The sequence below is a fragment of the Pelophylax lessonae genome, assembly GCF_965119305.1.
Source record: "Pelophylax lessonae genome assembly, chromosome: 2".
In the NCBI taxonomy this organism is placed as follows: Eukaryota; Metazoa; Chordata; class Amphibia; order Anura; family Ranidae; genus Pelophylax; species Pelophylax lessonae.
Genome location: NC_138769.1, coordinates 742,106,708 through 742,132,897, shown reverse-complemented (window position 1 = coordinate 742,132,897; position 26,190 = coordinate 742,106,708). Strand labels below are relative to the sequence as shown.

Sequence of the window (26,190 nt, the reverse complement as noted above, 5' to 3'; positions counted from 1 at the left end):
CCTTCCTGTATAAAACCAGGCCAGTGTTGTCCCTCTATAGATCCTAATACAGTGTCACTGGCAGAGGAGGGAAGTGATGGGTCAGAGCCTGTAGAAGAAGCTCTAGTGACCAGTCTAGATGGACGAGGTGAGAATGTTGTGTAGGTGGCCCTCCAAGACTACACCTGATTAGTAGATCTTTAGATGTTGAACTCCCTCTGACAATGCAGACTGCAGTGTAGACTCCACCGGTGTGATCTGTGCATCCAGAGCAGCTTCTTCCTTCTGGAGAAATAAAACTCGGAGAACAATGAAGCTTTTGTTTAGAACTTATGTAAACAGGCCATTGTACTCCTCCCTGTCCACAAACAAAGCTGGGATCAGTTTACCTCGGAGCCCCCTTGGAATATGCTGTGATTTCCAATATTCAGCTAAAGTCATGCCATGGAATCCCAATGACTGTTGTCTTTTTAGGAACTTCTCAGGAGGATTTATATCTGGAGATATTTCCCCAAAAACTGGCTGGATCCTCGTGTCCCAGCTGTGATTTCATCTCCTCATGTGCAGAGAGGGAGAACCCCCCCACTTGTTGTAGAGCCAACTCCGGTCTCCATAGAGGAGAAAGTTAATTCCCAGTAGCAGGTATAATATACAGCAGGGGTATTCGATTAAATTCACGAAGGTCCAATCAGTAAAATATTCTTCCAGCGGAGGTCTGAATCAGTTTTACGGTGACTCAGGTCCTTCACATCACAGCCCCCCTCTATTTTTAAGTTAGATTCACATATCTGTGGCTGCAGAATACGCAGGAAATCACATGAGTTCCCGACCCACAGAGAAACGCACTGCACTTTAGCAGATGCACGGGGTTGTCATTAAAAATGAGTACATTGACACCTATGGCACATTTTCAAGCTCACCAAATCACATGGAACTGCAGCACTCTGTGGTTTGGTGTGGTACAAAATAAAAAGGGTCAGGACTACTTTCCCTACAGTTCTCTTGGGTAGGCAGCCCATTATAATGAATGTGGTGCCCTACCCCCAACATGCATGCACAAATGTGAATCCAGCCTCATATCACAATTCCATTCTTACATCAGCATCCTCAGTCCCCCTTCACATCAAAATCCCTCTTTACATGACTGTCCTCAGCTCCCCTTCACATCACAATCCCCCTTCACAAGACTGTCCTCAGCCCTCCATTACTGTCCTAAGCCCTCCATTACTGTCCTCAGCCCTCCATTACTGTCCTCAGCGCCTCTTATTAATGTCCTCAGCCTTCCCATTATCATCTCCAGCCCCCCCCCCCCATTGCTGTTCTCAGCTCCAGCAATTACAGTCCTTAGCCTTTCCCCATTACTGTCCTCAATTTCTCCCTAATATTGTTCTCAGCCTCTCATTACTATCCTCATCTCCCCCCAGTACTCTCCTCAGCCCCTCATTACTGTCCTCAGTCTTCCCTATTACTGTCCTCAGCCCCCCTTCACATTTCTGTCCTCTGCCCCCCTTCTGTCCGCAGCTCTCCTATTTGTGTCTTCAACCCCTCTTTTACTGTCTCCAGACCCACGTCCCATTACTGTCCCCCCTCCCCCTCCAAACCAGCATCTTGTGCCTTACAGCGAGGAGCCTACACACATTGAATGAGAAGTGTCTCTTGTGCTTGTAGCTACTATTTTCATTAAACTCTTCATTCCATTGCCCCCCCCCACAGCTGTGATCTTCTGGTGCTGCGAGGGTCAATACCAGCCACTGGACCTGTCTCAGGCGCTCACCAAAATTGGCAACTGTCCTCGCCCTTTCCTGTCCCCACCTTTTCCTGTCCCTGACCACTCCTGTCCCCGTCCTATCCTGTCCCTGCCCTTTCCTGTCCCTCACCTCTCCTTTCCCCGTCCTTTCCTGTCCCCATCCTTTCCTGTCCCCACCCTTTCCTGTCCCTGACCTCTCTTGTCCCCGTCCTCTCTTGTCCCCATCCTTTCCTGTCCCCACCCTTTCTTGTCCCTGACCTCTCCTGTCCCCATCCTTTCCTGTCCCCACCCTTTCTTGTCCATGACCTCTCCTGTCCCCGTCCTCTCCAGTCCCCATCCTTTCCTGTCCCCACCCTTTCTTGTCCATGACCTCTCCTGTCCCCATCCTTTCCTGTCCCTGCCCTTTTCTTTTCCTGACCTCTCCTGTCCATGCCCTTTCCTGTCTCTAGCCTTTCCAGTTCCCGTCCTTTCCTGTCCTTACCCTTTCCACCCCTCCTCCATTTATAGAAGCTGTACTATCACCTCTCACAATGAAAAGTGCCCTATGAATGGAGAAGGTGGACCCTTTATCCATCCGCCTCTCCTCCAATCATAGAGAATGACGTATCATCGTGGGAAGTGATAGTACAGCTTCCATGAGGGCGGAGGAATGAATATTTCCACATAAATATCCGCCAGCACAAGCGACAATTTCACTGAACTTACACTTTAAGAGAAAAATGTCAGAATTAAAAGAAATCTTCACTCCTCTAGAAATTAGGATTTTTCTCCCAGAAGTGAGTCCATTTCTCCTGGCGGGGGACAGAGGGACATGTGTAATAAAGGAGATCTTACAAAGACTAAGCCCTCTATTTATGGGACAAATCACTCTACAAATGTCTCACATCTGCATTGACACAACCAAACATGTCAGCGCCATCTAATGGCCATAATGCAGGATTTTTCCTAACTCAGGTAATTAAATAAATATACTGCATTGTGGCCATTAGATGGCGCTGATAATATAGGAACGAATCATATTAGAGAGAAATGTGGCAATTTTTAAATGTGTCCTTCCTTTGAGGTTGTGTGAATGTTTGTCACATTTCTACAGTCAGTGCCGGGAAAAGGCCACCCACTGCTGGGACAAGGCCATCTAGTGCCAGGACAAGGCCATCTAGTTCCAGGACAAGGCCATCCATTGCCAGGAAAAGGCCATCCAGTGCTGGGACAAGACCATCCAGTGCCAGGAAAATGCCATTTAGTGCCTGGACAAGGCTATCCAGTGCCAGGACAAGGCCATCCAGTGCTGGGACAATATCATCCAGTGCTGGGAAAAGGCCATCCAGTGCTGGGAAAAGGCCATCCAGTGCCTTGACAAGGCCATTCAGTAAGGGACAATATCATCCAGTGCCTGGATAAGGTAATCCAGTGTTGGAACAAGGTAATCCAGTGCTGGGACAAGGCCATTCAGTGCTGGGACAAGGTCATCCAGTGCCGGTACAAGGCCATTCAGTGCTGGGACAAGGCCATTCAGTGCTGGGACAAGGCCATTCAGTGCTGGGACAAGGTCACCCAGTGCCGGTACAAGGCCATTCAGTGCTGGGACAAGGTGATCCAGTGCTGGGACAAGTCCATCCAGTGCTGGGACAATATCATCCAGTGTCGGGAAAAGGCCATCCAGTGCTGGGACAATATCATCCAGTGTCGGGAAAAGGCCATCCAGTGCCTTTAAAGACCTCCACGCAAAAATAAAATGAAATGGGAGAGGTAGCTTGCAATAAGAAAGACACAGTTCCTTCACATGGAAAATAGAAAAGATTGCAGCGCCCCAGGTTGAATAAATAAAATAGTCACTTAGCTTTGAAAACCAAAGAGAACAAGTGTCATTTAGGTCTTCCAAGCAGTGTTGCGACTGTCCAGTGAACAACAGATAGGTTCATAGATCCTCCATAAGTCACTCAAAGTTGGAACATAAAGAATCCAACATAGCGTGATTCTGTTTGGAATCACAAAAATACATGCAATAGGGGAGGGTCACACCCGTGATGGAAAAAACACTTTAGTGCTGGCATGGTGACAATTTCTTCCTCCTTCACCCATGCAGTGCACACTCACCAACTGCTGGCGTATAATCAGCATATAGGGAGCGAGAAAACCCCACACTCTGAAAACTCCTTTCTACAGGCACACACCAATGGATGACAGCACTCCCACACATAATACAAGAAAGACCAAGGATTAGAACCCAATTCTGTTTATTTAGATAAAAGCAAATTAAAAAAGTTTACTTACCTGGACATGGCCATCTAAGGCTGGGACAAGGTCATTCAATACTAGGACAAGGCCATTCATTGCCGGAACAAGGCCATTCAGTGCTGGGACAAGGCCATTCAGTGCTGGGACAAGGTCATTCAGTGCTGGGACAAGGTCATTCAATGCTAGGACAAGGCCATTCATTGCCGGAACAAGGCCATTTAGTGCTGGGACAAGGCCATTTAGTGCTGGGACAAGGTCATTCAATGCTAGGACAAGGCCATTCATTGCCGGAACAAGGCCATTCAGTGCTGGGACAAGGCCATTCAGTGCTGGGACAAGGTCATTCAATGCTAGGACAAGGCCATTCATTGCCGGAACAAGGCCATTTAGTGCTGGGACAAGGCCATCCAGTGCTGGGACAAGGCCATTCAGTGCCAGGACAAAGTTGGAAAACTTTGCCCTCCCACCCCTACTTCTGATGAAGATGGGGGGTGGGGCTGAAAGTGATGTAAGGTTTGTAATGTAATGTTTGTGACATTTGCTGACATGATACCTATAGTTATGTTACACAGCTTAGGTTACTGGAAGGAAAAAAGTCCCTATGTTGGTGGTGTCACTGGAAAGAAACTATCTCTGTTGTAACTGGAAGGAAAACATGATGACGTTGATGTGATGAGGGTGTCACTGGAAGGAAAAATGCCCCTTTGTCTGAGGTGTTATTAAAAGAAAAAATATTGCTGTGTTGGTGGTGTCACTAAAAAGGAAAAAAGGTCCCTGTGTCAGAGGTGCCACTGAAAAGGAAAATGTCCCTGTGTCTGTGGTGTCATTGAAAGGAACAAATGTCCTTGTGTCAGTAGTGTAACTGAAAGAAAAACAAATGTTGTATGGAGGGTGTCACCGGAGGGACAAAACGTGTCTTTGTGATGGTGGTGTCACTGAAAGGAAAATACGTCCCTGTGTTGGTGGTGTCAATGAAAGGAGAAATATGCTGTTATGTCACTGGTTTTGGTGTAAGGAGGACTGATTGCCACTAAGACAAGGACATTTTTTCTTCCAGTGACACCACCAACACAGGAAAATTTTTACTTTTAGTGACACCACCAACACAGGGACTGTTTTCTTTCTAGTAATTTGTTGTTTAAAAAAAGGTGCCGGTGACAAAATAAAGAAAAAATGGCGCGAGGTCCCCCCACAGTCCATGCCATGCCCTTATCCGGGCATGCAGCCTGGCACGCCAGGAAAGGGGGGGACAAGTAAGCGCCCCCCCTCCTAAACAATACCAGGCCACATGCCCTCAACATGGAGGGATGGGTGCTGTGGGGCAGGGGGGGCTCTGCCCCCCACCCCAAAGCATCTTTTCCCCGTGTTGATGGGGCAAGGACCTCATCCCCACAACTGTGGCCAGTGGTGGTGGGGGGTCTGTGGGTTAAAAGAATCTAGAAGCTTCCTTTAACAAGGGGGCGCCAGATCCTGGTCCCCCCTATGTGAACGAGTATCGGGTACATCGTACCCCTACCCATTCACCAAAATGTGTACGGAAAAATATAAAAACAGGAGACAAGATTTGTTTTTGACAAATTCTTTAATAAAAAATTCAAAAATAAAAAACGGTGTCCCTCGATGTAAATCCATCGTTAATCACGCCGCCCGGCGACCCAAAAAATAAAAAAAACCCTCCCATCTTTTTGGCCGGCTGCTGGCCGAATGCCTGCTCTCCGCTTTGACAGTTATTTTTTTAATAAAGGATTTGTCCAAAACTTGTCTCCTGTTTTTGCTACCTTTTGGTAAATAGGTAGGGGGGATACTCATTTATATGGGCAGTGGGATATGGGGGCCCCCTTGTTAAAGGGGACTTCCAGATTCTGATAAGCCCCCCACAGACCCCCACAACCAACAGCCATGATTGTGGGGATGAGGCCCTAGATCCTATAAACATGGGCACAAGATGCTTTGGAGGGGTCAACCCCCCCACCCCAAAGCACCCACCCCCCCATGTTGAGGGCATATGGCCTGGTATGGTTCAGGAGGGGGAGGCACTCGCTCGCTTTCCTGACCTTACAGACTGGATGCCCAAATAAGGGTCAGGTATGGATTTTGGGGGGCTCCCACACCTTTTTAAAACAAATTATGGTGTGGGGTTCCTCCTAAAATCCATACCTGACCCAAAGGACCTAGCATTGACTGGGGGACCTCATGCCGTTTTTTTTTCTTTATTTTTTTCAATTACCGGGTGCCGGCAAAAGTAACAGCGATTAATTTTAACTGTGATTTGACACTTTTTTTTTCTTTAGAAATTTCATTTTTGCTGCAGCATGTTCTATACATGCTACAGATGCTCCAATTTACAGGCAGACTAATGGGACCCCCAGGCAGTATATTTAAAGGATTTTTTTGTTTTTATTGTTGCACTTTAAGCATCATTAAAATCACTGCTCCTGAAAAAAAATGATTGTTTTTAAAAACTAAAAATGTATTGATACATGTCCCCCAGGGCAGTACAAAGACCCCCATACCCTTTTTATGGCCATTATACCCTTCTAGAGAATTTAAAATTTATTTTAGTTCTGACATTTTTCTCTTAAAGTGTAAGTTTAGCTAAATTGTCCCTTGTGATGGCGGATATTTATGTGGAAATCTTCATTCCTCCACCCTTATATTAGCTGTACTATCACTTCCCACAATGACACATTCTCTATGAATGGAGGAGGGGTGGATGGATAGAAGGGTCCCCCTCCTCTATTCATAAAGCACTTTTCATTGTGAAAAGGGATAGTACAGCTTCTATGAATGGAGGAGGGGGAGGAAAAGGTAGGAATAGGAAAGGGTGGGGACTGGAAAGGACAGGACAGGAAAGGGCGGGGACAGAAGAGGGTGGGGACAGGAAAGAGTGTAGACAGGAAAGGCTTGGACAGGAAAGGGAGGGGACAGAAGATGTTGGGTACAGAAATGGGTGGGGACAGGAAAGGGCATGGACAGGATAGGGCAGGGACAGGAAAGGGCAGATACAGTCACACTGTTGATGAGTGCATGTGACAGGTTAAGTGGCTCATATTAACCCTTGCAGGACCAAAAGATCACAGCTATGGGGGGGGGGGAGGAATGAAGATTTCAATGAAAATATCATTCACAAGCACAAGAGACGCGTCCCATTCAATGTAAATTCCATCCCTTGTGGTGAATAATAAATAAATAAACTTAAAGTAGTGAAAAACCCCAAACCAAAACATTTATTATATTGCAGCTTAGCAATTCTTACATTTGGTGGCTGCATGAGTTTTCTTTTTTAAGACTTTGTTCTTTTTTATTTTCATCTGGTGATCCGGCCAGTAAGTCTGAGGTTTTTCAAAAGAAAAAGCTTTCTTCCATAAGTATCACCTCACAGGGATGAGACAAACCCTTTACCACTGACAGGGGAGCTTACAATGATCAGCTTTTATGTATTCATGTAAAACCTTTATCCTAAAAGGAGAGAAACTGTTACTGTAACTGACTATAACGTGTAAGTTGGAGTTTGGCTTCAGTTTGTTAGTGTATCTAAATCTGCTAGTACATCTAACACTCCCCCCTAGACTGACAATTCTGCTGTCCAATGGTACCTCCAATGCTCCTCCATCCAGAGTGGGAGAGCTTTAATACAGGAGGTGTGTTACTGGCCAGATCACCAGGTGAAAACAGAGGGGAAAAAAAGAAAACAAATGCAGCCGCCACATCTAATATCGCTGTAAAGATCTATGGTCATTTTTATAAATGATAAAATCAGCCACAAATACTGTAACTGCTGACTTATAATAAACAGACACTAGAGTTGGGGGAACGGTTCGAGTCCAGCAAAAGTTTGTCTCAGACGTCACCTCTCCGGCTGTATTTGCTGGGCACTCAGCAGGATATTTGCCCGCTGAGCGCCCCATTATGCTGCACAGTGCATTTTAAGGCCCTGATTGGATGAAGCAATGCTCCTGACCACTAGTCAGATGCAAAGCTTTGCCCAATCAGAGCAGAGAGCACAGTCAGAGCCATGATTGGACAAAGTCATGATGACTCAGCGCTCATAGTCTCCCCCCACACTATAAAAAGTTCCTTCCCACAGGAAGGTTTTGCAGAGTGTTGTTGGAGTGGAGATAGATAGAGCGAGGCTCAGTTTGCTATTAGTGAGTTAGTGTGGTCACTTATTGTGTGCTTTATGGCCAGTGTGGAGCGCAGAAGGACGGCCTACTGTGCGTCGGTGGCGTGGTGACGTGTGACGTCACTCTGCCCACATTGGGCGGGCTGGCGCCACGCCCTGCTTCGCCAGGGGATCCTGTGTGGATGACACTCATTGCCACAGCGACGGATGCGTCCACTACAACACCAACCAGCTGATTTCAATAATTAATAACATGGACCTGCCCACCTTCACAAGGTATTTCCCCACCACTCCAGTAGGTCAGCTTATGCTGCATGGAGTGGATGGTTGTCAATCCTGCTGAACAAGTGCGGCTTCTACACAAGACGGGTATGTGTTTGGGGTACTGATTGCATTTTGTGCTGCTGCACCCCATTGTACTTACCGACACTACATGGGGATGTCTATCCCCCTAGTTGGGGATTTCCCCCCTACAGCTATTAAAGCTGTCCCTTTTGCAGCAGCTAGATTTAGTAAATATCTTTTAGCATTTTTGATTACTTTTGTAATATTTTGTCCATTTGCATTTTTTTCTATGCATGAGCCGACCTTCCTTTTTAATTCACTTTTGTCCCTAGACCAGGGGTGTCAAACTCAATTTCATCGCGGGCTACATCAGCATTATGGTTTCCCTGTCTAGATGTCCAGAGCATCCCACGCCCCCTTACAAGAGATGTCATGAGCCCCCCCACCATCATAAGTCAAGAGTCACCCACCCTTCCTTATATCACAATACACCCCTTTACCTTGTGCTACTGTCAGGAAGAAAATGCGGGTGCATCTGGGAAGAAGAAAGTGCAAGGTCTGGAGGAGGACCAGAGGAGGGCTGGAGTCAGCTTACAGAGTCTGCTGAATGCTGAGACCAGGTGGTGTTGTGGCTGCCAAAGAGGTGCGGGATTTGTAAGAGGAGTTCTGCCCTCCTCTCTGCTGCAGACTGCTGAGAAGGGGGGTGGGCAAAGATGAGCAATTCTGCAGCAGCACAGAGAAGCACAGGATCTGGCAAAGGAGTTCGGACCTCTCTGCTCTCGGCTACTAAGACAAGGTGGGGGCAGAGACAGGGGGGGGGGGGTGCCACAGCTGCAGGAGAGGTGTGAGGGCCATATGAAATGGCCTGGGGGGCCACATTCGGCCTGCGGGCCTTGCGTTTGACACCTGTGCCCTGGACAATCTATCTGGCCGGTGTATACTTTGGCTGTTGCCGGTCTTGGGGTCCTTGTGATTGCAGCTCTGTCTCCAATTGGGAATCAATCATTTCACTATATAGGGGGTCTAGGATTGTGCAGACCCATTCGGCAGGGGTTATTTTCCATCCAGCTATGATGTGCAATAGATTTGTTAAATTTTCTAAGTATAATTGTAGCTTATGTAATGTGCTGATTGTGATATTACTGTACCTTTGGATATAATCTTTGTTCTATATAGATTATCTGTGTGTGATTGGCCTGACCATATTACTAATTATATACATTTACATTTTAGAAAACAATAGTACCCATCGCTACACCACTGAAGAAGGACTCCGCTATTAGTCCGAAACATGTTAGGTGTCTACACAACAGTTCATGGCAGCTAACCCGATGCTTCAATACTGGTAGCCTTCTGTTTGCCATGTCCTTGTGATGTAACAGGTACTTATTTATGTTATTTGTGTCTATTTTTGAATACTTGTCACTTTAATGAGATATTTCTCACACAAGCCATGGATATATGTGGCATTACACCCCAAAACACATTCTGCTACTTCTCCTGAGTATGGGGATACCAAATGTGAGAGACTTTTTAGCAGCCTAGCCACCTGCAGGAGCCCAAAATCCAAAAAACACCTTTAGGCTTTTAAAGAGCGTATTTCCTCATTTCACTTCCTGATTACCTATCACAGTTTTGGAGGTCCTGAAATTCCAGGATAGCACAAAACACCCCCCTAATGATCCCTTTTTGGAAAGTAGATACCCAAATGAATTTGATAAGAGGCATGGTGAGTATTTTGCAGATCTCATCTGTTGCCACAAGTTTTGGATATTGAAGACCGAAAGCGGAAATGTTTTTTTTTTCATTTTTCAAAACCTTGTGACAAAAAAAATGAGATCTGCAAAATACTCACCATGCCTCCTAGCCACTACTTTGGGGTGTCTACTTTCCAAAAGGGATCATTGTGGGGGGAGGGGGTGTTTGTACTATCCTGACATTTCAGGGCCTCCAAATCTGTGATAGGTAGTGAGGAAGCAATATGAGAAAATACGCCATTTGAAAGCCTGAAGGTAGTCATTGGTTTTCTGTTCCCGTACGCATCAAGGCTCTCAAAAATTCTCATACATGTGGTATCGCAATACTCGGGAGACATAGAAGAATGTGTTTTGGGGTGTAATTCCATATATACCTATGTCATATGTGAGAAATATCTAAAAAAAAAAGTGACAGCTTTGTGTAAAAAAATATATATATTTGTCATTTTCCAAAAACTGTTGGCAAAAAATAAAATCTTCCATGGATTCAACATGCCTTTCCGAAAATAGCTTGGGGGTGTCTACTTTCTGAAAAGGGAAATTAGGAAATTATGCCCTTTGAAAGCCTAAAGGTGGTCTCACACATGTGATGTCCCCAAACTTGGAAGAAGTAGCAGAATGTGTATTTGGATGTAATTCCACATGTATCCATGGAATGTATGAGAAATATCTTATTACAGTGACAACTTTGTGTAAAAAAAAAATAAACATTTTTAGGCATTTTTAAAAATATGTGTGACAAAAAATAAAATCTTCCATGGGCTCATCATGCATCTCAGAAAATTCCTAGTGGTATCTACTCCACTCCAATTTTCATTTTGTTTGTACTAACGTTGCCATTTTAGCACCTCAAGAAATGCGATAGGAGGTCACGAAGTAACAGCTGCGTAAATTTCAGTATAATTTTTGCTGTATACCGTACCATACTTTGTAGACGCTATAACTATCACACAAGCCAATCATTATACACTTATTGGGATTCTTTTTTTTACCAAAGACATATAGCAGAATATGTTTAGGCCTACATTTTTCACAAAATTAGATTTTATTGGATATTTTTGACAGTAAATGAATGATGAAAATGCATTACATTTTCAATGAAAGCTCCATAAAAAAAGATACATTTGAAAATCATAAGGAAATACAATTCAGACATTGATGATTGTCTGAAAATTTGTCAAAAGGTTAAATAGTCTAGGGCTGCCACCCCTTTAACATCCCCATCTCTCCATTACCTCCTGCATCTGAACCCTGTGAACCCTCTGGTGTGTGATAAGGTGTATTGGGACGCCGGCCATTACACGCACATTAACTTTAATGGCACCCCGATCTTAGTCCGTAGGGTTCAATATTGAGTTGGCTCACCCTTTGCAGCTATAACAGCTTCAACTCTTCTGGTAAGGCTATCCACAAGGTTTAAGAGAGTGTCTATGTAAATGTTTGACCATTCTTCCAGAAGTGCATTTGTGAGGTCAGGCACTGATGTGGATGAGAAGGCATGTTTCACAATCTAAATCATCCCAAAGGTGTTCTATTCGGTTGAGATCTTCACTCTGTGCAGGCCAGTCAAGTTCATGTACCCCAAACTCGCTCATTCATGTCTTCAAGGATTTTGCTTTGTGCACTAGTCCAAATCATTTGGTGGAGGAGGGATTATGGTGTGGGGTGGTTTTTCAGGGGTTGGGCTTGGTCTCTTAGTGCCAGTAATGGGAACTCTTAAGTGGTTTGCATTTTGGACAATTTCATGCTTCAATCTAGAAAAGTGTGATGACCTAAACCCCATAGAACACCTTTGGGATGAATTAGACTGAGCCAGGCCTTCTCGTCGACATCAGTGTCTGACCTCACAAATGTGCTTCTGGAAGAATGTTGAAACATTCCCATAGACACTCTCCTAAACCTTGTGGATAGCCTTACCAGAAGAGTTGAAGCTGTTATAGCTGCAAAGGGTGGGCCAACTTAATATACAGTAGAACCCTACGGACTAAGACTGGGATGCCATTAAAGATCATGTGAGTGTAAAGGCGTCCCAATACTTTTGAAAATATCATAAACTTGGATTGTGTATTGGTAATTAACCCTCCTCTTATGTTAGGGTCAGAACCGACCCGTTTTCAGGTTTTGAATGTCTATAAGTATCACATAAATTTGTTTATTGCATCAAGATTTTTTTACTTTGTCAGGAACCTCTATTTAAACAATGTAATAGAAAAAGAATCCTTTTCACTAAATTATAAAATACTGTGGTGAAAATTAAGACGTTCATGGTGTTAGGGTCAATTCTGACCCAGTTATAATATAGGATTATAGGACACTAATAAGTGACAAAACTGAAATCATAAACACTCTCTCTGCTTAGTAACACTGACAGCCAATCACCTCTCAACCCTGTGAGCTGTAGTTAGGGAGGGGCCTATCTCTTTGCCTGCTTCTCTAAATAAAGTGAAGAAACATAGGACCAAAACATTTCAGAGTTGCTGACTTTATTTTACCATTTTTTAAATTTGAAAATGAGAGGTATGCCATCAAAAGAAAGGTCTAAGGGTCACACCAAAAATATTAAAACCAATCTTTTCAAGGATAAAGAAGCCTAACAAGGTAACCAAGAGGTAAGAAACAAATTGGATGATAAATAATTATTCAGAGGGTATTTTATGGCTGATTTATGACACGGGTCAAAACCGACCCGTTAACATCATGGATAGTAACCGAAATCTAACATAAGAGGAGGGTTAAACATTACTATGGTACCTACATCCCAATAAATGTACAAATAATGTGGAACCTATGGCGTCCGACTAGCCAAAGCAAGACAAAAAAAAAAAAAAAAGATAAGGACTAAAAGAAAAGGAAGTATAAAGAGAAAAAAGAAGAAAAGAAAAAAAGGGGGGGGACAAGAAAAGGGGAGGGGGCGAAAAAAGGGGAGAAGGAGGAGAGAGAAGGGGAAGAAAAAGAAGAGGAAGAGGAATAGAAAGCAGAAAAAAGGAATGGATGTAAAGAAAGGAAAAAAAGAGGGCTGAGGGGCTTTTAATGGTACCGTACTACAAAAATATAAAAAAACGGAAATATAAAAAACTTGGTACAATTTTATTCAATCATTTAGAATATAAAAACAAAGACACCCATAATGTGGAGGCATAGATCAATTACACGAATTGATAAATGTATAACTGATCCTGAAAAGCCAAAGGCTAAATCAGGGCTAAGCCCGACATGTTTCGCAGTATGGGAAACTGCTTCCTCAGGGGCATGCAATTTTGTAGAGAAGATCTTGGTGTTTCCTAATGAAGATATAAACATACAGTTAATGCACAATCCTCATTTCTCACAATGGGCCACGTGGGTAATCTACCTACTCACCAGGGAATAAGAGCCAACGCCAGTAACCACAGTTGGAAAAAACAGGGGGCGGGACCGTGGAGTGTCTCCCCGGATGAGTGCGGGAGGAGGTGTCATATAGAAAATGTATAGAAGGTACATGTGGTTAATGAGGACATGACTACAGAAGTGAGGGCAGAAAAGTAGAAGAGACCCTTCAGCCAATATAAGAAGATAAAAATAGATAGAAAGAAAACAATACATGCACTGAAATATACGAGCGTGGGCAATATGTATCTTCCTTTGCAGGGGACACCTACCGTCCCTCTATCTCAGGAGAGGTATATATAGTCGGCCAGGGAGTTTGCTGCTGGAGATGTAAAAAACGGATGTGTAGACTGTTTGCAACAGACCGCAAATTGAATTCTAAAAATATAATAACAGTCAAGGATCTGAAAACAAATATATTATATATATATATATATATATCTTCATGTCAAGATTGACAAAAAATATATCTGATTTCCTCTCATCCCTATCCTTAACCACTTAACCCCCGGAAGATTTTACCCCCTTCCTGACCAGGGGGATTTTTGCGATTTTGTACTGCGTGACTTTAACGGACAATTGCGCGGTCGTGCGACGCTGTACCTAAATGAATTTGACGTCCTTTTTTTCCCACAAACAGAGCTTTCTTTTGGTGCTATTTGATCACCTGTGCGATTTTTACTTTTTGCGCTATAAACAAACAAAAAAAAAAGAGCGTAAATTTTGCAAAAATAACAATATTTTTCACATTTTTTTATATGAAATTACCCCCCCCCCCCCCCCCAAAAAAAAATGTAAAAATCAAAATTTTTTAACATTTTTGGCCAATTTGTTTTCTGCTACATATGTTTGGTGAAAAAAAAAAAAAAAAAAAATAATCACAAAAAGCGTATTTTGATTGGTTTGCGCAAAAGTTATTGCGTTTACTAACTAAGGGAAAGATTTGTCATTTTTGGTGTTTTTTTTTTAGCGCGTAATGTCGGTGATCTGTGATTTTTTTTTGCGGTACTGTGACATTGCGGCGGACAGGTCGGACCCTTGACTGACATTTTTGACATTTTTGGGGTTACCAGTGACATTTCTACAGTAATCACTGCTATACATATGCACTGTTACTGCAAAATGACACTGGCAGGGAAGGGGTTAACTTTATTGGGGAAGGAGGGGTTAAGTGTGTCCCTAGGGGCGTGCCTTTTACTGTGATTGGCTGTGGCTACTAGTGTAGGAACAGTGATCAACGGTCCTACATAGTAGATCCGTATGATCACCATTCCTACACAGGGGAGGATAGGCGGCTTGTTTACATTAGCCGCCTGCCTTTCTCCCTCTCCACAGACGATCGCTGAGTGACCGGCGGACATCGGGTCCGCCGGTCACACGCACGGACTTCCTAGGGAATGAGCCGTGGCGGGTGCGCGCCTCCGCGGGGGCGCGCCCGCCCGCTATTGGCTCACAAGAAAGTGACAGGCTAGTGACGTATATATACACGTCACTTTGCCTGGCCGGGGCTGACCGCCGCCGTATATAGTCGTGCGGCGGTCCGCAACCGGTTAATGGGTGTTCAGGAGATGGGAGGCAATACAGTAATAAAAAATAAAAAATTATACTCAAAATAACAGCACTGGCCAATATGGGTGAGAAGGGGGGGGGGGGGAGTGGGGAACTTACCCCTCACTGGGTGGAAATTCAATTGGGTGGCCTAAATCGAGAGCCCACTATGTAATAGGAAATTGTCCTCATTATATATATATATATATATATATTATATATATATATATATATATAATATTGATCCAAGGTAATGGCTGAAGATGAAATGTTGCAAGGATCTTTAAGAAGGGTTGGTAGGTAATCCACCTATTTAAGCATTACTGTCTAAGAAAAAAGAAAGTAATATGATATATTGTCCATACAGATAGTTATGATGGTGGTCTGAAGTAAAGTCTGGTCTAACCTTACCTGGCAGCAAAGCAGCGTCTGCATCTCCCTGGCTCCAAAGCCGCAATGGCGGCCACGTTGTTTAAATACACCCGCCTTCAACCAGACACGTCATATTCTGGATACGGGAGATGACCGCATCTGGTCCGATCACCAACTGTGCATGCGTCAAAAAACAGCGCATGTGCAGTGCCAAAAAAGAAACCGCCACAGTGGGCGGTTCCAGAAACCCACAGACAGGTGGGCGGCACCCGAATGGCTCTGTCCCCACCCATACTGCCCGGGCATCACGCACCTGTCCAAGGAAGAACCAGAGCCGCCCTCTGGTGGCTAAAATAAGAAAGCTAATGAAAGTGGCCAAAGCCACAACATAAGACACCCTGATGTGTGGCCCATGTATGAAAGAGGAGTGAATATATCAACCACGATCCTAATATAGAAAAATATATATATATTTTTTAGAATAAGCAGCAATCTGCATATAAGCACACAATGTATGCTATAACATAACATATCAACTACAGAATAAACAGTAAATTGACAGTTTAATAGAATAGGTACATATCAAAAGAAATATTGATTACAAACACATTACATATCATTATACAATAAACAAAAAAGCTACTCTTTGTCAGACTGATCACCAATGGACCCACCTAAACCCCAAGCATGGAAAGGAAAGGATTAGGGGACTATTATTTTGGCAGAAACAGATGGAACGGACTCACAGAAGTCAAGCATGACATCAACTATATTCATCCCAAAAGAAGTCATACCATCACAAGAATACATTTGCAGAAGTTATCGCAGGACTCATCAGGCCTCTTCACTGAGGTAATGGTTACATAAAACCCCTGCCAGAGGGTGCAACCACCACATTAAACCCCTGCCGGAGGGTGCAACCACCACATAAAACCCCTGCCGGAGGGTGCAACCGACACATCAGAGAAAAGGTTTATAGGTTAAGACCTCATTTATACCAGGGGGTGTGGTAGCATTTAAACGCTCAATCCAATATGTTTCCCTTTGCAGTATTCGCTCGTCCCAGTTCCCCCCACGGGGGTCTGGGGGCACAACCTCCAATACAAAAAAGGATATTACAGAGTTGTCAAATTTATGGTGTAATCCTATGTGCCTAGTTACAGACATTAGAATTCTTCCCCCTTCTGAGAAATATAAGTGGCCACCTATTCTTTGATTCAGCTGTGTATCGTTTTGCCTACATAAAACACCCTACATAGGTAGTTAGTGCTTGGATAGGATAATTCTTAATTGTTTTTCATGCATCGAGTATTTGGTAATAAACCTGACTGTTTCCATTTCTTTTTTTTTCCAAAAAGTTTTTTGAAGAAACATGGTATAACAAAAAACAGAACATTACAGTGTGATCATTGTAGTAAATATAGTATACATGAATCATTGAAAGTACAGATAGTAATTTGTCGTGAAAGTTGACAACAACAAGAATGCAAATGATTGAATCCACAAAAAAAAAAAAAAAAAAAAAAAAAAGGGAGTGGTATATATCCCTGTTACCAGCACAAGGAGGGGGTGAGGGGGGAGGAGAGTAAGGGGGAAAACAATCCAAAAGCGGTCATTTCTTATATTATACATATCAGTTTATAAGAAGTGGAAAAAGATATACAGCATATAGAACCTTTGTTAATGAAAAGTTGTTTAGGCGAAAATCCATTCAATGTAGTGGGACATTGATCAGTTTTTGGAAATCAGATGAATCAGATCCATTTCTTTTTTAGTAGTAGTCCTATATAATAATAACTCCGCTCTGGATTGGACCTTGGTTTTGTGAAAGGCTTTTCTCAAGATGGATCGTGAGTAGCCTCTTTCCAAGAGATAGGCCTGCAAAGCATGTGCCTGAATCTGGTATTATGTATCAGAAGAGCAATTCCTCCAAAGCCTAAGACACTGAGCATATGGAATGCTTCTAACCAGGGGGGTAGGATGGGCACTCGCTGCGCACAGAATAGTGTTTGCCTTCACTCGGTTTTCTATAGAGATCAGTATTAAGTTCACCATTGGGCAAAATGTTGATCTGGAGGTCTAGGAAAGGCAAGCTCACCCCACTGATGGTGTAGGTAGATTTTAAGTTTAGGTCATTGATGTTCAGGGCCTCAAGAAAGGACGCTAGTTCATTTGAAGTCCGTGTCCATATCACAAATAGGTCATCAATAAAGTGGTGCCGGCACAAAACGTGCATCAACCACAGCTCCATTGCAGAATCTGCAAAAAGTGTTGGTCCATAAATGTAAAATAATTCCTTGTGAGACTAAATCTAAGGAGTTTTATGACAAAATTCATGAGAGGCCACGTGGTTTGCCTCTGTTCTTTGAGAAAGGATTCAGCCACCCGGATGCCATGCTCATGGGGGGGGGGGGGGATACTCGAGTACAAAGCCTCAATATCGCTAGCCATGAGCAGGGAATCCGGAGGGACCTGAATCCCCTCTACATGTTTCAAAAGGTCAGTGGTGTCGCGTATATAGGACCCCCCCCCTTTTTTTCTTTTCTTCTTTTTTCTCTTTACACTTCCTTTTCTTTTAGTCCTTATCTTTTTTTTGTCTTGCTATGGCTAGTCGGACGCCATAAGTCCCACATTATTTGTACTTTTGTAAATATAGTGTATGTCTCATTCAGAATACTAAAATGACTTCTCTCCAGTGTGAATCCTCTGGTGCGTGATAAGGTTTGACTTCTGTGTAAAAGCTTTGCCACATTCAGAACACTGATATGACTTCTCTCTAGTGTGAACCCTTTGGTGTATGTTAAGATTACTCTTTGTTGTGAAAGATTTTGCACATTCCGAACAATGATATGGCTTCTCTCCACTGTGAATCCTCTGGTGTTTGAGAAGGTATGACTTCTGTGTAAAAGCTTTGCCACATTCAGAACACAGATATGGCTTCTCTCCAGTGTGAATCCTCTGGTGTCTGATAAGGATTTCTTTGTTTGTAAAAGCTTTGCCACATTCAGAACACTGATATGACTTCTCTCTAGTGTGAACCCTTTGGTGTATGTTAAGATTACTCTTTGTTGTGAAAGATTTTGCACATTCCGAACAATGATATGGCTTCTCTCCACTGTGAATCCTCTGGTGTTTGAGAAGGTATGACTTCTGTGTAAAAGCTTTGCCACATTCAGAACACAGATATGGCTTCTCTCCAGTGTGAATCCTCTGGTGTCTGATAAGGATTTCTTTGTTTGTAAAAGCTTTCCCACATTCAGAACACTGATATGGCCTTTCTCCAGTGTGAATCCTTTGGTGTCTTTTAAGCTGGTTCTGGTTTCTAAAAGTTTTGTCACATTCAGAACACTCATATGGCTTCTCTCCAGTGTGAACCCTTTGGTGCGCAAAAAAATCTCTCTTCCTTGTAAAAGCTCTCTCACATTCAGAACACTCATATGGCTTCTCTTCAGCGTGATTCATGTTGTGTGTGATAAGCTCTGACTTAATTATAAAAGCTTTATCACATTCAGAACACTGATATGGCTTCACTCCAGTGTGGACCCCCTCGTGCCTGGTAAGATGTGACTTGCTTATAAAAGCTTTATCACATTCTGAACACTGATATGACTTCTCTCCAGTGTGGATTCTCTGGTGTGTGATAAGGCTTGACTTAGCTGTAAAGGTTTTGTCACATTCAGGACACTTGTACGGCTTCTCTCCGGTGTGAATCCTCTTGTGTTTGACAAGATTACCCTTCTGTGTAAATGTTTTATAACATTCAGAACACTGAAATGGCTTCTCTCCAGTGTGAATCATCTTATGTGTGACAAGATCTTTCTTCCTTGTAAAAGCTTTTTCACATTCAGAACATTGATAAGGTTTCTCTCCAGTGTGAGCCTTCTGGTGTGTGATACGTTTTGCCTTCATTGTAAAATCTTTATCAGATTCCAAATGAGAAGAAACTTCTCCTATGTTTACATGGGTTAAACTTTACTATAAAGCCATTGTCACTTTTAGAACAATGAAATGGCTTCTCTTCTGTTGTCCTTGGAGGCTGGATCAATGTTGAAGAGTATCCAATACACTTACAACATTTAGAACACTGATATGACTTGTGTCCTGTGTGAATCTTTCCCATGTGACTTAGTTGTGCTTTTGAATACCAACGTGACTGAAAACTTCATCAATCCACCTGTACAGAAAAAAAAAATAAATGTCACAATTCTATATAAAGAGCTAAATAAAGTTGCTTTACATTTTTTTTAATCAAACAGAAAATTTATTGAAACATCCAAAACGTTGCAGAGTGGACAATTGAGTACAATTAGCATTACATTTCCTCATCTGGTACATCGTCAGATAATGAAACATACTGTGCATTCAAAAGTCAAGAATATGTGACGGCATATAACACAAGACAGCCTTATCCTATTGGGTTTCACAGCCATCGTGCGTGGTCCACTCGGAATAGAAAATGAATATGTCAAAATTCAAAAGTATAAGAGTACACCCTGCATCACATCAACATTTTATACAGTGCCCACTTGCCTTCTGGAAGATTGATTTACCCCTTTCATGACCAGGCCATCTTTTGATTTTGGCACTGGGTTGCTTTACCTGACAATTGCACGATCATGCAACACTACCCAAATTAAATTCAGGTCCTTTTTTCCCCACAAACAGAGCTTTCTTTTGGTGGTATTTTATCACCTGTGTGATTTTTATTTTTTTGCGCTATAAGCAAAAAAAAAAGCGACAATTTTGAAAAAATAACAATATTTTTCACTTTTTTTTTTATATGAAATTCTCCAAAAAAAATTAAAATCCAAATTTTAACTTTTTAGGCCAATTTATTTTCTGCTACATATTTTTTCGTAAAAAAAAAAATCACAATAAAGCGTATTTTGATTGGTTTGCGCAAAAGTTACGGGAAAGATTTATGTCATTTTTATTGTTTTTTTTTTAACTAGTAATGGCGGTGATCTGCGATTTTTAGCGGAACTGCAACATTGCGGCGGACAGATCGGACCCCTGACTGACATTTTTGACACTTTTGGGGGTACCAGTGACATTACTACAGTAATCAGTGCTAAAATATGCACTGTTACTGTAAAAATGACACTGGCAGGGAAGGGGCTAACTTTATTGGTGATCAGTGGGTTAAATGTATCCCTAGGGGCGTGATTCTAACTGTGGGGGGCGTGGCTTGTGATGTAGCCACAGAGACATACGATCCTACATAGGATTGCATAGCCTCTGTGATGATCTAAGGGAGAATGACAGACGGCTGTGTTTACATCAGCCGTCCGTCCTCCCTCTCCTGCGGGAGTTTGCGAGTGGTCGGCAGCCATAAGAGCCACCGGTCACACGTGCTGAAATCCCTGTAAACAAGCAGGGGTGGGAGCGCGCCTTCGGCCATGTGCGCTCGCCCCCTACAGGCTCCTGGGCGAGCGACGTAGCCCTACGTCGGTTTGCCCAGGAGCGGCTGACTGACAGTAAATAAATAGTCGTGCGGCGGTCGGCAAGTGGTTCAAAATCCCTATTGATTTATTGGCACCTTAAAAGTCCCCAACCCAATTTTCTCTTCCTCCATGATCTATGGGTGGTTGAGGTTTTCTTCCTATTCTGCTACATATTTATGGTAAAAAAAAAATCCCAATAGGCTTATATTGATTGCTTTACGTCTATACTGGAAATTGTATTTATTTTTTATTACACTAGTAATGGCGGTGATCAACTAATTATAGCGGGACTGTGATAGTGCGGTGGCCAATCTGACACTTTGTGGGAACCTTCCACTCTCCACCAACAGGTTAATACAACACCACAGTCTCCTCATTCACCTCACAATACACACACAGCCAATTCAGCCCCCATAGGGTCATCATCCACTCTTTCTTCCACAATCGATTTACAAGACCCCACTTTTTTAGAGTTATTACACCAGAAGGCCCTAAAACTCACCCCAACTTTGTAACATATACTCCCAATTCCACTACCCCCCTTTCTTCAATGGATTTGGACACTTCTTGCACTGATCATTCGATCATTAACTTGTCTACCAACATACTCTCGAAGGAGGAATCTGCTATACTCCAAAAAGGCCTTAGTTTTTGTCCAAGTACTAAACTTGATAGGTTTGAATTCATCAAGGACCTTCATTTATTTGCCCGTAAGCTCAGCTTCAAAACTTTACAAACAAAATACCATTAGTTCATGGGAGACCCCCAAAGACACATTGGATACTCTTGGACACATTGATCTCACTTTTGGAGGAGAATGAAGATTTTATTGACCGTGTCGATCTGCCATTGGGGTCCACACGAATCAACCACCCTCTTCCACTCAACCTTTAAACCTTAGGAAAAAGTCAGACAAATACCCTGCAATACAGAACTCAAATATTAACACCTTTTTAAAATTAGTATCCAAAGAACTTGACAAACTCAAAATCCAATCGTCCGATGAACCCAATATTACACTCGAGCAAAGACAAGCAATCAACAATCTGGCCGACAACCATTCAATTGTAATCAAACCGGCAGATAAGGGAGGCAATGTTGTCCTTATGGACAACACCCAGTATGTTGACATGTGTTTAAAAATTCTTAAGAACTACGACTGGTACAGACGAATTACCACAGATATTGTCTTGAAATACCAACAGGAATTTTATGAACTAGTTCATTTGGCATACCTTAATAACACCATACCCAAACACACTTGGGAATGCATCTGCACGGCTTTTCCAATCACGCCGACGTTCAAGCCCCTCCTGAAAGTTCATAAAGACCCCAAAAATCCACCGGGCAGACCTATCATATCTGGCCGAGGATCAATCTCTGACAACGCCAGCAAATTAATAGATTCCTTTTTGAAACCGTTTGTCACATGTCTACCATCTTACACCCGTGATACCATCCATTTTTTTTGGAGAGAATTAACAATATAATAATTTCACAGGAATCACTGTTGGTTACCCTCGATGTCGAGGCGTTATACAGCTCGATCCCTCATGACAGGGGGATTGCGGCTGTGCGACACACCATCATTCGCTGGGAGAAACTGGACGCCTATGGCGAGTTTATTCTGTCCCTACTGAATTACATCCTCACTCATAATGTTTTCACATTTCAGGGCTCCCACTACCTCCAGGTACAGGGTGTAGCGATGGGAACATGTTGTGCCCCGTCCTACGGTAACCTGTACCTGGGGGAGTGGGAGGAATTCTTCCTATCAGATGAGTCTTTATCCATGTACACTGACCATATCAAAACATGGGTCCGTTACATAGACAATATTTTCCTTATTTGGGATGGCCCCCTTGATCTTTTACATAATTGCCTCAACAGGATGAACAAAAATGAATTTAATCTTACATTCACTATGAATGAAGATTCAACCATGATTACATTTCTGGATGTCGAGATATTCAAGGGGGAGGGTGGTGTTCTCTACCGTAAGCTCACTGCCAACACCATCCTCCATGCTTCCAGTTTCCATCCAGAACCCATAGTGCGTTCAATCCAGTTCGGTCAATATTTACGACTAAGAAGCAATTGCACAGACTTGCAAACCTTCCAAGAGGCAGCAAACAATCTACGTGATAGACTCTTAAGAGGCTACTCCAGGAACATTCTAAAAAGAGCTTATAAGAAGGCCCTTGACAGCAAGAGAGACCAACTCTTACTTCCTAAGACCCGAAAAGAGGACAACACCCTCAGAATCATTACCAAATATTCTGATCAACATTCTAACATGCGCAAGATTGTAACAAAGTATTGGCATCTGTTGGCATTGGATCCTACTTTAGGACCCCATGTACCATAATTTACCTTCAGACGAGCCCCATCTCTTAGAGACAAACTAGTGCAGAGTGAATACAGAGGTAACACTGAGCATGACCCCTGTAAGTACAAAGGCACATATAGGTGCGGTACTTGCAATTATTGCAGGTACATGTACACACAAAAAAAATCATATTTTACCAAATGGCCAAAAATTTACAGCCAAACACTTTGCCAACTGCTGCACTCACGGAGTGGTTTATCTACTGCTCTGTGAGTGCGACTGCTTCTATGTCGGAAAAACAAAACTCGAGTTTTGGAGGTGTGCCTACCGACATATAAAAAGCATGAAGTTCTGTGACCCAGAATAGCCACTAGGCTGTCATGTCAGCATTGTACATGTGGGCATATTCCCTAAACCAAAATTCCTTATATTGGACCGTATCCACCCCAGTTCCAGAGGCGGAGACTGGAATAAACGTCTCCTGCAGATGGAACTGAGGTGGATTTACTCATTAAAAGCTACTGAGCGCCCAGGCCTTAATGAGGCAAGTTCCTTTAAATCCTTCCTTGAGGGTTTTAACTTGGGGGGCATGGAGAGATAATCTCCCCCCTATACAACCCATATCCTTGTTGGTTAGACTGTGTTTCTTTTTTCTTTGATATCATATATTGGTTTGATCCCCCTATTTTCACTTACTTGTAGTGATTGATAATTTAACAATTACATATATATTACAATCTTTCTTTATCTGCCAAATACCATACTAATCAAAAATCAATTGCCCCATACAATTTGTAAAGTATTAGACCTTTTCATCGATTTATTTGTGTGGTTTCCCCCCTCTTTTTTCAGCCAGCCCAGCACGGTAAGAGGCGCCATCTACTGGGCGCCTACACGTCGAGCGCGTGTTCACTTCCATCTGACATCCCTTAGGGGGTGTCCATCACGCGTCCGATGCTAGCTCCGCCTGCGTTCCATGCAGACGGAGCGTTCTCCACGCCGGTGGAACGCAGGCGCCGGCTGCGCCTTCATGACATCACACGCAATGCGCGTGTACGTCATCAGTGGGGACTCGCCCGGCACCTGTGATCCAGGGAGCCCGCGGCGGGATGCCAGCTGAGCGTCATTCACTCAATCAAGCCCACTAAACAGGTACTATTTAACCAAGCTCCGGTCGGCGCTCATTTGTGCAGTCTGCCGTTCAGGAGCTTGGTGCCCCACATACCTTCAATCTCTTTCTTTGCTGTTTTCTTCATCCAGGTAAGCGTGCATCTTACAATCTTTGCTTGACCATCTTTTGGCATGATTGTACTTCGCTAACTCTACACCTCTGGACAACCTATCTAATATCCTCAGTTTACCCAATTTGCATATACCTATTGAGAGCTTTTTCTTTCTCCCACAAGGGAGCACTACTTCTTGGACATTTTTAAATATACCTTTCTATTTGAATATATACAGCCATATCTTTGGCTGACTAACTCCAATCTGGTTTTTAATCAATGTTTCCAATGCCCATAATCTTGATATTAATTCAACACCTAATAGCATACCTTTCAGCTTCTTAATTCGTCTTTATATCACTTTCTGCAAATTTCAGCTTGTGAAAAGCATGCTCTCCCCCTTTTTTTTCTTTTTTGACCCTAGTTGTGGATGGCTCTCTTTCTCAGTAAACTGTTCAGCCACTTTGGACTCCAGCTGTTCCGAATTCAGGGGACACACAATTAGAGAAGCATCTGGCAAATACATTCTCCTATCTGGTCTCTTTGTTGGCCATCTAGCACCAGTCAGGCTCCAATCAGCCCTGTGTTGTTTTTATTCCAGCAAGCATCCAATATTCTTGTGCAGTTAACCATGCGAGTTGAATATCCTTGAATCTATTATACAACATACAAGTAGAATGTATTGTTATTGTACTCTTTTTTGACAGTCGTTAAATGTGTGGCTTTATTATTATATTCAATACCAACAGAAAACCACCCAAAATCACCCCTGATGAAGCAGTGACTTTGAAATGCGTCGGGTATCAACTTTGGACTCAGTGGTTGGTTCTGACACAATGTATTTGTTTTTTGCTTGCTTAGGTTTTTAACATATTATGTATTCCATGTATAATAAAATTTGTATATTTTTCAATTTTTTGGTATATTATTCTGCTTTGTGCCTTTAAAATCCCACGCCAGGGGAATCCCACATTTTGTCTATTATCCAGGGATGTGGCACACTTTTTTAGAAACCCTACCAAGAGCACCCATTGCTTTGTGGGAACCAGTGACACTAATACAATGATTAGTTCTAAAAATATGCACTGTCCGTGTACTAATGACCAAACTGGTGACCCTAGCATAGGGAACAAACTTTTCAGAGACAGGGAATACAATAAGACACGGGGCCACTCACTAAAACTAGAAGAAAAGCGGTTTAATCTTAAACTGCCTTAAGGGTTCTTTACTGTCAGAGCAGTGAGGATATGGAATTCTCTTCCACAAGCAGTCGTATCAGCAGGGAGCATCAATAGTTTCAAAAAACTATTAGATGGGCACCTTATAGATGTCAACATACAGGGGTATACAGTGTACGGTTCGCAGCAAACACACACACACATTATAGGTTGAACTGGATGGACTGATGTCTTTTTTTAACCTCACTTACTATGTGATGACACTGGCTGGGAAGGGGTTAACATCTAGGGGCAATCAAGGGGTTAAATATGTGCCTAACAATGCTTGTGTCATAGGTCTGCCACCTAAGGGTTAACTTAGTGCAGACTAATTTCAGTGATTGGCAACAGGCTGCCTTATTTAAACACCTCAGCAGCACTGAGTCTTTGCTGTCTGATCTGCAGCTTTACTTTGAGTTCTGTTCCTGTGCTTGTATCGATTCCTGTATTGACCTGGCTTGTCTGACTTTGTTGCTATCTCCAGTCCTGACCCCGGCTTGCCTTGACTCTGCTATACCTGCTTTCTGCCTGATATCCTGCTGCCAACCCCTGCCCGTACACC

At 43.0% G+C, this 26,190-nt stretch overlaps 1 protein-coding gene across 1 annotated transcript in view; it reads right to left on the bottom strand.

The window, feature by feature from the left end:
- The window catches only part of LOC309548360 (uncharacterized protein), a gene marked incomplete at both ends in the record, with an annotated part of 278,479 nt that overhangs the window by 188,221 nt on the left and 64,068 nt on the right, over positions 1-26,190 (bottom strand). Inside the window, 2 exon segments of the mRNA XM_082248298.1 lie at positions 13,167-13,170; positions 18,093-19,365. Of these exon segments, the coding sequence (XP_082104424.1) occupies positions 13,167-13,170; positions 18,093-19,365 (1,277 nt within the window).